This window comes from Rutidosis leptorrhynchoides, chromosome 4 (assembly GCF_046630445.1).
Source record: "Rutidosis leptorrhynchoides isolate AG116_Rl617_1_P2 chromosome 4, CSIRO_AGI_Rlap_v1, whole genome shotgun sequence".
NCBI classification, from domain to species: domain Eukaryota; kingdom Viridiplantae; phylum Streptophyta; class Magnoliopsida; order Asterales; family Asteraceae; genus Rutidosis; species Rutidosis leptorrhynchoides.
The window spans coordinates 580,324,652-580,341,502 of NC_092336.1; the positions used below are offsets into that span (position 1 = coordinate 580,324,652).

The following is a 16,851-nucleotide window of genomic DNA, read 5'->3' on the forward strand; positions in this document are numbered from 1 at the left end:
GCCTTTTTAAATTCAGTTGGGGTAATTTCTATAACATCATCGGAATTCTCGTCGGAATCCGATTCATCGGAAAATTGGTAATCCTCCCAATATTTTGCTTCCTTGGCGGAAACACCATTGACCATAATTAACTTTGGTCGGTTGGTTGAGGATTTTCTTTTACTTAACCGTTTTATTATTTCCCCCACCGGTTCTATTTCTTCATCCGGTTCCGATTCTTCTTCCGGTTCCGATTCTTCTTCCGGTTCCGACTCTTCTTCCGGTTCCTCTTCGGGAACTTGTGAATCAGTCCACGAATCATTCCAATTTACATTTGACTCTTCATTATTATTAGGTGAGTCAATGGGACTTGTTCTAGAGGTAGACATCTATCACATAATATCAAACGCGTTAAGAGATTAATATATCACATAATATTCACATGTTAAAAATATATAGTTTCCAACAAAATTTGTTAAGCAATCATTTTTCAAGTAAACACGGTCGAAGTCCAGACTCACTAATGCATCCTAACAAACTCGATAAGACACACTAATGCAAAATTCTGGTTCTCTAAGACCAACGCTCGGATACCAACTGAAATGTCCCGTTCTTATTGATTAAAAACGTTCCATATTAATTGATTTCGTTGCGAGGTTTTGACCTCTATATGAGACGTTTTTCAAAGACTGCATTCATTTTTAAAACAAACCATAACCTTTATTTCATAAATAAAGGTTTAAAAAGCTTTACGTAGATTATCAAATAATGATAATCTAAAATATCCTGTTTACACACGACCATTACATAATGGTTTACAATACAAATATGTTACATCGAAATCAGTTTCTTGAATGCAGTTTTTACACAATATCATACAAACATGGACTCCAAATCTTGTCCTTATTTTAGTATGCAACAGCGGAAGCTCTTAATATTCACCTGAGAATAAACATGCTTTAAACGTCAACAAAAATGTTGGTGAGTTATAGGTTTAACCTATATATATCAAATCGTAACAATAGACCACAAGATTTCATATTTCAATACACATCCCATACATAGAGATAAAAATCATTCATATGGTGAACACCTGGTAACCGACAATAACAAGATGCATATATAAGAATATCCCCATCATTCCGGGACACCCTTCGGATATGATATAAATTTCGAAGTACTAAAGCATCCGGTACTTTGGATGGGGTTTGTTAGGCCCAATAGATCTATCTTTAGGATTCGCGTCAATTAGGGTGTCTGTTCCCTAATTCTTAGATTACCAGACTTAATAAAAAGGGGCATATTCGATTTCGATAATTCAACCATAGAATGTAGTTTCACGTACTTGTGTCTATTTTGTAAATCATTTATAAAACCTGCATGTATTCTCATCCCAAAAATATTAGATTTTAAAAGTGGGACTATAACTCACTTTCACAGATTTTTACTTCGTCGGGAAGTAAGACTTGGCCACTGTTGATTCACGAACCTATAACAATATATACATATATATTAAAGTATGTTCAAAATATATTTACAACACTTTTAATATATTTTGATGTTTTAAGTTTATTAAGTCAGCTGTCCTCGTTAGTAACCTATAACTAGTTGTCCACAGTTAGATGTACAGAAATAAATCGATAAATATTATCTTGAATCAATCCACGACCCAGTGTATACGTATCTCAGTATTGATCACAACTCAAACTATATATATTTTGGAATCAACCTCAACCCTGTATAGCTAACTCCAACATTCACATATAGAGTGTCTATGGTTGTTCCAAAATATATATAGATGTGTCGACATGATAGGTCGAAACATTGTATACGTGTCTATGGTATCTCAAGATTACATAATATACAATACAAGTTGATTAAGTTATGGTTGGAATAGATTTGTTACCAATTTTCACGTAGCTAAAATGAGAAAAATTATCCAATCTTGTTTTACCCATAACTTCTTCATTTTAAATCCGTTTTGAGTGAATCAAATTGCTATGGTTTCATATTGAACTCTATTTTATGAATCTAAACAGAAAAAGTATAGGTTTATAGTCGGAAAAATAAGTTACAAGTCGTTTTTGTAAAGGTAGTCATTTCAGTCGAAAGAACGACGTCTAGATGACCATTTTAGAAAACATACTTCCACTTTGAGTTTAACCATAATTTTTGGATATAGTTTCATGTTCATAATAAAAATAATTTTCTCAGAATAACAACTTTTAAATCAAAGTTTATCATAGTTTTTAATTAACTAACCCAAAACAGCCCGCGGTGTTACTACGACGGCGTAAATCCGATTTTACGGTGTTTTTCGTTATTCCAGGTTTTAAATCATTAAGTTAGCATATCATATAGATATAGAACATGTGTTTAGTTGATTTTAAAAGTCAAGTTAGAAGGATTAACTTTTGTTTGCGAACAAGTTTAGAATTAACTAAACTATGTTCTAGTGATTACAAGTTTAAACCTTCGAATAAGATAGCTTTATATGTATGAATCGAATGATGTTATGAACATCATTACTACCTTAATTTCCTTGGATAAACCTACTGGAAAAGAGAAAAATGGATCTAGCTTCAATGGATCCTTGGATGGCTCGAAGTTCTTGAAGCAGAATCATGACACGAAAACAAGTTCAAGTAAGATCATCACTTGAAATAAGATTGTTATAGTTATAGAAATTGAACCAAAGTTTGAATATGATTATTACCTTGTATTAGAATGATAACCTACTGTAAGAAATAAAGATTTCTTGAGATTGGATGATCACCTTACAAGATTGGAAGTGAGCTAGCAAACTTGAAAGTATTCTTGATTTTATGAAACTAGAACTTTTGGAATTTATGAAGAACACTTAGAACTTGAAGATAGAACTTGAGAGAGATCAATTAGATGAAGAAAATTGAAGAATGAAAGTGTTTGTAGGTGTTTTTGGTCGTTGGTGTATGGATTAGATATAAAGGATATGTAATTTTGTTTTCATGTAAATAAGTCATGAATGATTACTCATATTTTTGTAATTTTATGAGATATTTCATGCTAGTTGCCAAATGATGGTTCCCACATGTGTTAGGTGACTCACATGGGCTGCTAAGAGCTGATCATTGGAGTGTATATACCAATAGTACATACATCTAAAAGCTGTGTATTGTACGAGTACGAATACGGGTGCATACGAGTAGAATTGTTGATGAAACTGAACGAGGATGTAATTGTAAGCATTTTTGTTAAGTAGAAGTATTTTGATAAGTGTATTGAAGTCTTTCAAAAGTGTATAAATACATATTAAAACACTACATGTATATACATTTTAACTGAGTCGTTAAGTCATCGTTAGTCGTTACATGTAAGTGTTGTTTTGAAACCTTTAGGTTAACGATCTTGTTAAATGTTGTTAACCCAATGTTTATAATATCAAATGAGATTTTAAATTATTATATTATCATGATATTATCATGTATGAATATCTCTTAATATGATATATATACATTAAATGTCTTTACAACGATAATCGTTACATATATGTCTCGTTTAAAAATCATTAAGTTAGTAGTCTTGTTTTTACATATGTAGTTCATTGTTAATATACTTTATGATATGTTTTCTTATCATAGTATCATGTTAACTATATATATATATATATATATATATATATATATATATATATATATATATATATATATATATATATCCATATATATGTCATCATATAGTTTTTACAAGTTTTAACGTTCGTGAATCACCGATCAACTTGGGTGGTCAATTGTCTATATGAAACATATTTCAATTAATCAAGTCTTAACAAGTTTGATTGCTTAACATGTTGGAAACATTTAATCATGTAAATATCAATCTCAATTAATATATATAAACATGGAAAAGTTTGGGTCACTACAGTACCTACCCGTTAAATAAATTTCGTCCCGAAATTTTAAGCTGTTGAAGGTGTTGACGAATCTTCTGGAAATAGATGCGGGTATTTCTTCTTCATCTGATCTTCACGCTCCCAGGTGAACTCGGGTCCTCTACGAGCATTCCATCGAACCTTAACAATTGGTATCTTGTTTTGCTTAAGTCTTTTAACCTCACGATCCATTATTTCGACGGGTTCTTCGATGAATTGAAGTTTTTCGTTGATTTGGATTTCATCTAACGGAATAGTGAGATCTTCTTTAGCAAAACATTTCTTTAAATTCGAGACGTGAAAAGTGTTATGTACAGCCGCGAGTTGTTGAGGTAACTCTAGTCGGTAAGCTACTGGTCCGATACGATCAATAATCTTGAATGGTCCAATATACCTTGGATTTAATTTCCCTCGTTTACCAAATCGAACAACGCCTTTCCAAGGTGCAACTTTAAGCATGACCATCTCTCCAATTTCAAATTCTATATCTTTTCTTTTAATGTCAGCGTAGCTCTTTTGTCGACTTTGGGCGGTTTTCAACCGTTGTTGAATTTGGATGATCTTCTCGGTAGTTTCTTGTATAATCTCCGGACCCGTAATCTGTCTATCCCCCACTTCACTCCAACAAATCGGAGACCTGCGCTTTCTACCATAAAGTGCTTCAAACGGCGCCATCTCAATGCTTGAATGGTAGCTGTTGTTGTAGGAAAATTCTGCTAACGGTAGATGTCGATCCCAACTGTTTCTGAAATCAATAACACATGCTCGTAGCATGTCTTCAAGCGTTTGTATCGTCCTTTCGCTCTGCCCATCAGTTTGTGGATGATAGGCAGTACTCATGTCTAGACGAGTTCCTAATGCTTGCTGTAATGTCTGCCAGAATCTTGAAATAAATCTGCCATCCCTATCAGAGATAATAGAGATTGGTATTCCATGTCTGGAGATGACTTCCTTCAAATACAGTCGTGCTAACTTCTCCATCTTGTCATCTTCTCTTATTGGCAAGAAGTGTGCTGATTTGGTGAGACGGTCAACTATTACCCAAATAGTATCAAAACCACTTGCAGTCCTTGGCAATTTAGTGATGAAATCCATGGTAATGTTTTCCCATTTCCATTCCGGGATTTCGGGTTGTTGAAGTAGACCTGATGGTTTCTGATGCTCAGCTTTGACCTTAGAACACGTCAAACATTCTCCTACGTATTTAGCAACATCGGCTTTCATACCCGGCCACCAAAAATATTTCCTGAGATCCTTGTACATCTTCCCCGTTCCAGGATGTATTGAGTATCTGGTTTTATGAGCTTCTCTAAGTACCATTTCTCTCATATCTCCAAATTTTGGTACCCAAATCCTTTCAGCCCTATACCGGGTTCCGTCTTCCCGAATAATAAGATGCTTCTCCGATCCTTTGGGTATTTCATCCTTTAAATTTCCCTCTTTTAAAACTCCTTGTTGCGCCTCCTTTATTTGAGTAGTAATGTTATTATGAATCATTATATTCATAGATTTTACTCGAATGGGTTCTCTGTCCTTCCTGCTCAAGGCATCGGCTACCACATTTGCCTTCCCCGGGTGGTAACGAATCTCAAAGTCGTAATCATTCAATAATTCAATCCACCTACGCTGCCTCATATTCAGTTGTTTCTGGTTAAATATGTGTTGAAGACTTTTGTGGTCGGTATATATAATACTTTTGACCCCATATAAGTAGTGCCTCCAAGTCTTTAATGCAAAAACAACCGCGCCTAATTCCAAATCATGCGTCGTATAATTTTGTTCGTGAATCTTCAATTGTCTAGACGCATAAGCAATCACCTTCGTTCGTTGCATTAATACACAACTGAGACCTTGCTTTGATGCATCACAATAAATCACAAAATCATCATTCCCTTCAGGCAATGACAATATAGGTGCCGTAGTTAGCTTTTTCTTCAATAACTGAAACGCTTTCTCTTGTTCATCATTCCATTCAAATTTCTTCCCTTTATGCGTTAATGCAGTCAAGGGTTTTGCTATTCTGGAAAAGTCTTGGATGAACCTTCTGTAGTAACCAGCTAGTCCTAAAAACTGGCGTATGTGTTTCGGAGTTTTCGGGGTTTCCCACTTTTCAACAGTTTCTATCTTTGCCGGATCCACCTTAATACCTTCTTTGTTCACTATGTGACCGAGGAATTGAACTTCTTCCAACCAAAATGCACACTTTGAAAACTTAGCGTACAATTCTTCCTTCCTCAATACTTCTAACACCTTTCTCAAATGTTCACCGTGTTCTTGGTCATTCTTTGAGTAAATAAGTATGTCATCAATGAAAACAATGACAAACTTGTCAAGGTATGGTCCACACACTCGGTTCATAAGGTCCATGAACACAGCTGGTGCATTAGTTAAACCAAACGGCATGACCATAAACTCGTAATGACCGTAACGTGTTCTGAAAGCAGTCTTTGGAATATCATCTTCTTTCACCCGCATTTGATGATACCCGGAACGTAAGTCAATCTTTGAATAAATAGACGAGCCTTGTAGTTGATCAAATAAGTCATCGATTCTCGGTAGTGGGTAGCGGTTCTTGATGGTAAGTTTGTTCAACTCTCGGTAGTCGATACACAACCTGAATGTACCATCTTTGTTCTTGACAAACAAAACAGGAGCTCCCCATGGTGATGTGCTTGGTCGAATGAAACCACGCTCTAAAAGTTCTTGTAATTGGCTTTGCAGTTCTTTCATCTCGCTGGGTGCGAGTCTGTAAGGAGCACGAGCTATTGGTGCAGCTCCTGGTACAAGATCTATTTGAAATTCAACGGATCGATGTGGGGGTAATCCCGGTAATTCTTTCGAAAATACATCGGGAAATTCTTTTGCAATGGGAACATCATTGATGCTCTTTTCTTCAGTTTGTACTTTCTCGACGTGTGCTAGAACATCATAGCAACCTTTTCTTATTAGTTTTTGTGCCTTCAAATTACTAATAAGATGTAGCTTCGTGTTGCCCTTTTCTCCGTACACCATTAAGGGTTTTCCTTTTTCTCGTATAATGCGAATTGCATTTTTGTAACAAACGATCTCTGCTTTCACTTCTTTCAACCAGTCCATACCGATTATCACATCAAAACTCCCTAACTCTACTGGTATCAAATCAATCTTAAATGTTTCGCTAACCAGTTTAATTTCTCGATTCCGACATATATTATCTGCTGAAATTAATTTACCATTTGCTAATTCGAGTAAAAATTTACTATCCAAAGGCGTCAATGGACAACTTAATTTAGCACAAAAATCTCTACTCATATAGCTTCTATCCGCACCCGAATCAAATAAAACGTAAGCAGATTTATTGTCAATAAGAAACGTACCCGTAACAAGCTCCTGGTCTTCCTGTGCCTCTGCCGTATTAATATTGAAAACTCTTCCGTGGCCTTGTCCATTCGTGTTCTCCTGGTTCGGGCAATTTCTAATAATGTGGCCTGGTTTTCCACATTTATAACAAACTACATTGGCATAACTTGCTCCGACACTACTTGCTCCGCCATTACTCGTTCCGACACCATTTGTTCCTTTCGTTCTATTAACCCCTGGTCCGTAGACCTCACACTTCGCCGCGCTATGACCATTTCTTTTACACTTGTTGCAAAATTTGGTACAGAACCCCGAGTGATTCTTTTCACACCTTTGGCATAGCTGCTTCTGATTGTTGTTGTTGTTGCGGTTATTATTGTTGTTGGGATGATTGTTGTAGTTGATGTTGTTGTTGTTGTTGCTGTTGTTGTTGGGCCGTTTGTTGTAGTTGCGATTGATGTTGCGATTGTTGGGATAATTGTTGCGATTATTGTTGTAATTGCTGTTGTTGTTGTATTGGTGATTCTTATCACCGTTTTCCTCCCACTTTCTTTTGACTTGCTTCACATTGGCCTCTTCAGCAGTCTGTTCTTTAATTCTTTCTTCAATCTGGTTCACTAGTTTGTGAGCCATTCTACATGCCTGTTGTATGGAGGCGGGCTCGTGTGAACTTATATCTTCTTGGATTCTTTCCGGTAATCCTTTCACAAACGCGTCGATCTTCTCTTCCTCATCTTCGAATGCTCCCGGACACAATAGGCACAATTCTGTGAATCGTCTTTCGTACGTGGTAATATCAAATCCTTAGGTTCGTAACCCTCTAAGTTCTGTCTTGAGCTTATTGACCTCGGTTCTGGGACGGTACTTCTCGTTCATCAAGTGCTTGAATGCTGACCACGGTAGTGCGTACGCATCATCTTGTCCCACTTGCTCTAGATAGGTATTCCACCATGTTAACGCAGAACCTGTGAAGGTATGCGTAGCGTACTTCACTTTGTCCTCTTCAGTACACTTACTGATGGCAAACACCGATTCAACCTTCTCGGTCCACCGTTTCAATCCGATCGGTACTTCGGTTTCATCAAATTCCAAAGGTTTGCAGGCAGTGAATTCTTTGTAGGTGCATCCTACACGATTTCCTGTACTGCTAGATCCAAGGTTATTGTTGGTATGTAGCGCAGCCTGTACTGCGGCTATGTTTGAAGCTAGAAAAGTACGGAATTCCTCTTCATTCATATTCACGGTGTGTCGAGTAGTCGGTGCCATTTCCTTCAAAATAGTTAAATGGAACAAGTTAATCATACAGAATATTAAGAGTAGTTAATAGTATTTCGTAGCATAATATGAACTCATTTATAAAAGCTTTTTCTTCATATTAGCGTTTTATAAGTTTAAATTCGGGTAGTACCTACCCGTTAAGTTCATACTTAGTTGCTAATATACAATTCAACTACTACAATTCTATATGAAAAACTGATTATAATAATATTTCGCGTTCAAACTTTTATACAATATTTTACAAACTTACAATACCGCTTATTTTACATAAAGCATGAAATATAGCACACAATAACTTTGATACAAGATAGTTGTGAAGATAATTCTAGCTAGTACACAAGTCGTTCAGCAAAGGCAATAAAGACACGTAATTCATACGTCCAGAAACAAGTCATGCATTCTGGTTTTACTAGGACTACTTCCCATCCTTGGTCTTGTGCAACATAACCGTTATGGCCGTTGATAAGACAGCGTGTTGTAACGTCATCAAAGGGACAAGGGTTACGTAATATCCAACAGTCCCGTAATAATCTAAAAACCTTATTTCTTACCCCAATTACCGACTCCGTCACTTGTGGAAACGTTTTGTTTAATAGTTGTAGCCCGATGTTCTTGTTCTCACTTTGGTGAGAAGCGAACATTACTAATCCGTAAACATAACATGCTTCTTTATGTTGCATGTTAGCCGCTTTTTCTAAATCACGAAGTCCAATATTCGGATATATTGAGTCAAAATAATTTCTTAACCCGTTGCGTAAAATAGCATTTGGGTTCCCCGCAATATATGCGTCAAAGTAAACACATCGTAACTTATGGGTTTCCCAATGTGATATCCCCCATCTTTCAAACGAAAGTCTCTTATAAACCAAGACATTCTTGGAACGTTCTTCGAATGTCTTACAAACTGATCTCGCCTTAAATAGTTGTGCCGAAGAATTCTGGCCGACTCTAGACAAGATTTCATCAATCATGTCTCCGGGTAGGTCTCTTAAAATATTGGGTTGTCTATCCATTTTGTATTTTTAAACTGTAAAATAGACAAGAGTTAGATTCATAAAAAAAATACTTATTAATACAAGCAATTTTTACATATATCATAAAGCATAAGAACACTATATTACATATATTACACCACACAAATACAACTATCTTATTCCGACTCTCTCGTTTCTTCTTCTTCGGTTTTGGTTCGTTTTGCCAAGTTTCTAGGGATATATGATGTTCCCCTAATACGAGCCGTCGTTGTCCACATTGGTTTAGAAAAACCTGGTGGTTTAGAGGTTCCCGGGTCATTGTTACAACTTAAGGACTTCGGGGGTTGACGATACATATAAAGTTCATCGGGGTTGGAATTAGATTTCTCTATTTTTATGCCCTTTCCCTTATTATTTTCTTTTGCCTTTTTAAATTCAGTTGGGGTAATTTCTATAACATCATCGGAATTCTCGTCGGAATCCGATTCATCGGAAAATTGGTAATCCTCCCAATATTTTGCTTCCTTGGCGGAAACACCATTGACCATAATTAACTTTGGTCGGTTGGTTGAGGATTTTCTTTTACTTAACCGTTTTATTATTTCCCCCACCGGTTCTATTTCTTCATCCGGTTCCGATTCTTCTTCCGGTTCCGATTCTTCTTCCGGTTCCGACTCTTCTTCCGGTTCCTCTTCGGGAACTTGTGAATCAGTCCACGAATCATTCCAATTTACATTTGACTCTTCATTATTATTAGGTGAGTCAATGGGACTTGTTCTAGAGGTAGACATCTATCACATAATATCAAACGCGTTAAGAGATTAATATATCACATAATATTCACATGTTAAAAATATATAGTTTCCAACAAAATTTGTTAAGCAATCATTTTTCAAGTAAACACGGTCGAAGTCCAGACTCACTAATGCATCCTAACAAACTCGATAAGACACACTAATGCAAAATTCTGGTTCTCTAAGACCAACGCTCGGATACCAACTGAAATGTCCCGTTCTTATTGATTAAAAACGTTCCATATTAATTGATTTCGTTGCGAGGTTTTGACCTCTATATGAGACGTTTTTCAAAGACTGCATTCATTTTTAAAACAAACCATAACCTTTATTTCATAAATAAAGGTTTAAAAAGCTTTACGTAGATTATCAAATAATGATAATCTAAAATATCATGTTTACACACGACCATTACATAATGGTTTACAATACAAATATGTTACATCGAAATCAGTTTCTTGAATGCAGTTTTTACACAATATCATACAAACATGGACTCCAAATCTTGTCCTTATTTTAGTATGCAACAGCGGAAGCTCTTAATATTCACCTGAGAATAAACATGCTTTAAACGTCAACAAAAATGTTGGTGAGTTATAGGTTTAACCTATATATATCAAATCGTAACAATAGACCACAAGATTTCATATTTCAATACACATCCCATACATAGAGATAAAAATCATTCATATGGTGAACACCTGGTAACCGACAATAACAAGATGCATATATAAGAATATCCCCATCATTCCGGGACACCCTTCGGATATGATATAAATTTCGAAGTACTAAAGCATCCGGTACTTTGGATGGGGTTTGTTAGGCCCAATAGATCTATCTTTAGGATTCGCGTCAATTAGGGTGTCTGTTCCCTAATTCTTAGATTACCAGACTTACTAAAAAGGGGCATATTCGATTTCGATAATTCAACCATAGAATGTAGTTTCACGTACTTGTGTCTATTTTGTAAATCATTTATAAAACCTGCATGTATTCTCATCCCAAAAATATTAGATTTTAAAAGTGGGACTATAACTCACTTTCACAGATTTTTACTTCGTCGGGAAGTAAGACTTGGCCACTGTTGATTCACGAACCTATAACAATATATACATATATATTAAAGTATGTTCAAAATATATTTACAACACTTTTAATATATTTTGATGTTTTAAGTTTATTAAGTCAGCTGTCCTCGTTAGTAACCTATAACTAGTTGTCCACAGTTAGATGTACAGAAATAAATCGATAAATATTATCTTGAATCAATCCACGACCCAGTGTATACGTATCTCAGTATTGATCACAACTCAAACTATATATATTTTGGAATCAACCTCAACCCTGTATAGCTAACTCCAACATTCACATATAGAGTGTCTATGGTTGTTCCAAAATATATATAGATGTGTCGACATGATAGGTCGAAACATTGTATACGTGTCTATGGTATCTCAAGATTACATAATATACAATACAAGTTGATTAAGTTATGGTTGGAATAGATTTGTTACCAATTTTCACGTAGCTAAAATGAGAAAAATTATCCAATCTTGTTTTACCCATAACTTCTTCATTTTAAATCCGTTTTGAGTGAATCAAATTGCTATGGTTTCATATTGAACTCTATTTTATGAATCTAAACAGAAAAAGTATAGGTTTATAGTCGGAAAAATAAGTTACAAGTCGTTTTTGTAAAGGTAGTCATTTCAGTCGAAAGAACGACGTCTAGATGACCATTTTAGAAAACATACTTCCACTTTGAGTTTAACCATAATTTTTGGATATAGTTTCATGTTCATAATAAAAATAATTTTCTCAGAATAACAACTTTTAAATCAAAGTTTATCATAGTTTTTAATTAACTAACCCAAAACAGCCCGCGGTGTTACTACGACGGCGTAAATCCGATTTTACGGTGTTTTTCGTTATTCCAGGTTTTAAATCATTAAGTTAGCATATCATATAGATATAGAACATGTGTTTAGTTGATTTTAAAAGTCAAGTTAGAAGGATTAACTTTTGTTTGCGAACAAGTTTAGAATTAACTAAACTATGTTCTAGTGATTACAAGTTTAAACCTTCGAATAAGATAGCTTTATATGTATGAATCGAATGATGTTATGAACATCATTACTACCTTAATTTCCTTGGATAAACCTACTGGAAAAGAGAAAAATGGATCTAGCTTCAATGGATCCTTGGATGGCTCGAAGTTCTTGAAGCAGAATCATGACACGAAAACAAGTTCAAGTAAGATCATCACTTGAAATAAGATTGTTATAGTTATAGAAATTGAACCAAAGTTTGAATATGATTATTACCTTGTATTAGAATGATAACCTACTGTAAGAAACAAAGATTTCTTGAGATTGGATGATCACCTTACAAGATTGGAAGTGAGCTAGCAAACTTGAAAGTATTCTTGATTTTATGAAACTAGAACTTTTGGAATTTATGAAGAACACTTAGAACTTGAAGATAGAACTTGAGAGAGATCAATTAGATGAAGAAAATTGAAGAATGAAAGTGTTTGTAGGTGTTTTTGGTCGTTGGTGTATGGATTAGATATAAAGGATATGTAATTTTGTTTTCATGTAAATAAGTCATGAATGATTACTCATATTTTTGTAATTTTATGAGATATTTCATGCTAGTTGCCAAATGATGGTTCCCACATGTGTTAGGTGACTCACATGGGCTGCTAAGAGCTGATCATTGGAGTGTATATACCAATAGTACATACATCTAAAAGCTGTGTATTGTACGAGTACGAATACGGGTGCATACGAGTAGAATTGTTGATGAAACTGAACGAGGATGTAATTGTAAGCATTTTTGTTAAGTAGAAGTATTTTGATAAGTGTATTGAAGTCTTTCAAAAGTGTATAAATACATATTAAAACACTACATGTATATACATTTTAACTGAGTCGTTAAGTCATCGTTAGTCGTTACATGTAAGTGTTGTTTTGAAACCTTTAGGTTAACGATCTTGTTAAATGTTGTTAACCCAATGTTTATAATATCAAATGAGATTTTAAATTATTATATTATCATGATATTATCATGTATGAATATCTCTTAATATGATATATATACATTAAATGTCTTTACAACGATAATCGTTACATATATGTCTCGTTTAAAAATCATTAAGTTAGTAGTCTTGTTTTTACATATGTAGTTCATTGTTAATATACTTTATGATATGTTTTCTTATCATAGTATCATGTTAACTATATATATATATATATATCCATATATATGTCATCATATAGTTTTTACAAGTTTTAACGTTCGTGAATCACCGATCAACTTGGGTGGTCAATTGTCTATATGAAACATATTTCAATTAATCAAGTCTTAACAAGTTTGATTGCTTAACATGTTGGAAACATTTAATCATGTAAATATCAATCTCAATTAATATATATAAACATGGAAAAGTTCGGGTCACTACATTTGCGCCCAAGTGAAAGCGGAACACCAGAAACCATATGGGTCTTTGCGTCAATTAGAGATTCCAGAGTGGAAATGGGAACATATCACCATGGATTTTGTGACAAAACTACCTAGAACCCAGAAAGGAAATGACATGATTTGGGTAATAGTGGATCGTTTAACCAAAAGTGCGCATTTTCTAGCTACCAGTGAAACAGCTTCGTTGACGAAATTAGCTCAGTTGTAAAGATAGTTTGAATTCAATAGATAAAAGGATGTTCGCCTAGATCTCCTATTCGCAGTGTTGGATGATTTGTTATTAAGCACTAGTTCTATTTATCAATGCACGCAATTACAGAGTCGGTTTACCCAGAGTTCTCTTTTAGCAAACACGTCAAACTAGGATTTATTGGCTTAGGGTTCCCTTTCACCAAAGACCTCTTTCGTTTATGACTTAGTAATTAGCTAATTATAAGATTAAGATTCAATTGGTTACGTGTTCGCTCCACACAATTCACCCCTATTTTGTTCAATCAATGTTACCCGGTTTACCCCCTTGGTCCAGTAAGCACCCAATCGGTTAAGATAAATCAATTGGAAATTAGATCACTAAATTGAAACAGGGTTCCCTTTATTCAAACAAGATTCACTAATCAACCTAGTAATAATAATCAACTCCCACAAGAATGGTTCTTAATCAAAACTCATAATTATCATGCATTAATCAATAAAACATTAAAGTATCATCCAAACACATGCAAATATTCAATCTAGACAAACATTAAAAGCTTAGCCAACAATCATGGCTAAAACCAAAATCACAAATAAATAAAGGAAAGAATTCATTGTTTATGACAAAGAAATCAACCTAATTAAATAAGCAATCGTGGATGATGAACGGATTGAAGGTTGAATCTGGAATGATTGAAGTGATTGAATGATCTTGGATGTGACATCCTAGTTATGGGTCTAGATGAAATAGGTATATTGTGTTATTTTTTGTTATAATTTAAATATGATATTTAAATTGTGAGTTATTTGTATGAAATAATTATAAGGAGTGAAATAATAAATTATGAGTTGATAATTTATTATGTGACTAAATTAATGTGCTCGTGACGATGGTCACAGAAAATATCTGTATTTGTGATTTGGACTTCGTTAGGACTGCCTAACAAATACACTGTGTTTCAAATAACGGATAAAATACTAATTAAATACATAATAAAATATGAGATGGTGGCTTTTGTTATGGGATTACACGTGGCCTTTATGGTTTGCAAGAGTCCATAAGTAATTGATATTATCCATCTTATTTTATTACACACACATGCTCCTTGGATTCTTATCCTTTCATTTTATTTTGCATAAAACAAAAGATACACATACAGTACATACATCGCAATTATTACACAACCTTTTTGTGTCTTGTGATTCGTGAATTTCAAAAGAAAGGAGGAGTGTTTATAATTTATTTTAGATCATCAACAAGATTAAATCAAGGTAACTATCTTTTTAATTACTTGTGATTTATATTGATTAAAATATATAAGTTTTTATAAGTTTTGTTATATGTTGGGTAGTGATCAATCTTGGTATATAGTGTTTGTATGCTTAAATTGAGTTTGGTTATAGCTTGATTATGATGTATAAATGATGTATGTATGCTATAATCAGGTTAAGCTTGCTAATGATGATTTTAGGGTTCATGCTTACATAAAATTGGGGATTTTGGTACTTTGATCCTAAATCTTGTGTATAAGTATTAGATTTTAATGATTTTGAGTAAGGAATATGTGAATATATGTTTTGTGAATATTTTCTGTTAAATATGAAGCGTGATTCAACACTTGAACACTATACTAACTTGAGATATTTTGTGGTGATTCTCAGGTGATAGACGAGAAGGTGAAGGCTCAGTGATATAAGACAACTGAGTGCTTGTGCTTCCAGGTGAGTGGGATTATCTTTATGGATGTGATTATACAGTGACAAGTATAGTGATTTGTGCCTTACTTATGATTATACTGTGTAATGAGTTTTTGACCAGTGCAGTGACTATATGTGATTATGTGCGCACCCAGTAAACGTCGAGGTGTTTTGTGCGACGTGCGTCGAGGTGTTTTGTGCGACGTAAGAGGTCAATGCTATTTACTTTGGTGTCGGGTAGTAGTATTGGGTCCAGACGTTACTGATTGGTGGTATAGTGTGAATGACGAGTACGTCACGTCTGGAAGACTATACCAGTGATTCAGTAATGAGGACTATCGGTATATTCCAGCTTGATCAGCTATGGGTTGCCGGTCCTCTTGTGTATGGCTTTAAGTGAATAGTGACCAGTGCCTTTAAGCTGTGCTTGATGCTTGTAGTGATGTCCATCTAGATATTTTCATTCACTTAGCGTTATGCTAATTCCCCCACAGTGTTTTGCCCTGCAGGTGTGTATTAGCAGCTTTAGGTGGGTTTTGCAAGGCAAATCAAGATGTTTGACACAGTGTATAACTCTGATGTTTTGTAATAAATAATATATATTTGAAACGGTCTGTATTAATAACGTAACACCAGTGAATCGTTTAATCATATTACCATGTAGTAAGATACGATGTGTAAATTATGAAGTCTTCCGCTGTGAGTGTCTTTAAAAAAAAAATGTGTATGTAAAAAGTACGGTGTTACATTGGAGTTCTCCAAAAATCACCAAAAATCGCCTAAAAACTGCTACAATTCGTCTGGATGGAAGAATGATAAATTAGGGTATTTTTCGGGCCTTTAATACCTGCCAAATTAATCTGGACTGCCCAACTGTCGCGCCGCGACACTAATTGTCGCGCCGCGACAAAGCTCGCAAACTGAAACCCTTTTTAAACCTTGTTCTGATCTGGAAAAACGTTAAACGTCGCACCGCGACATAAATCTCCGCGCCGCGACCATAAGCTGAATCTGGTTCTCGCGTTTATTTTTCTCTTTTTACTTGCTTTAACTACCTCAACACCTCATTAACCAATAAGTACTGAACGTTTTAATCCTCGATGCACCAATAATAACAACCGATCAACAAAATGCCTCAAAAACTTCAAAAACCGCATCTCTTCTACAAATAGCTCTTCAAACTCGAACATTCTCAATATTATCA

The 16,851-nt window shown here is 34.7% G+C and overlaps 1 protein-coding gene across 9 annotated transcripts in view; it reads left to right on the forward strand.

Moving 5' to 3' along the window:
* Nucleotides 1-16,339, forward strand: part of LOC139845486 (uncharacterized) — a 28,197-nt gene extending 11,858 nt beyond the window's left edge. Inside the window, exons 2-4 of one of the 9 annotated variants that reach the window (XR_011758354.1) lie at nt 15,612-15,671; nt 15,774-15,858; nt 16,142-16,339. Coding sequence is in view for 4 of the 9 variants with exons in the window: in XM_071835736.1 (XP_071691837.1) it covers nt 15,612-15,646 (35 nt within the window). In the remaining 5 variants the exon portion in view is untranslated. Of the gene's footprint in view, nt 1-14,798; nt 15,222-15,611 lie in introns of those variants that run through there. The other 8 variants (XR_011758353.1, XR_011758351.1, XR_011758352.1 and 5 more) reach the window with 8 other exon arrangements.
* The last annotated feature ends 512 nt before the right edge of the window (nt 16,340-16,851 follow it).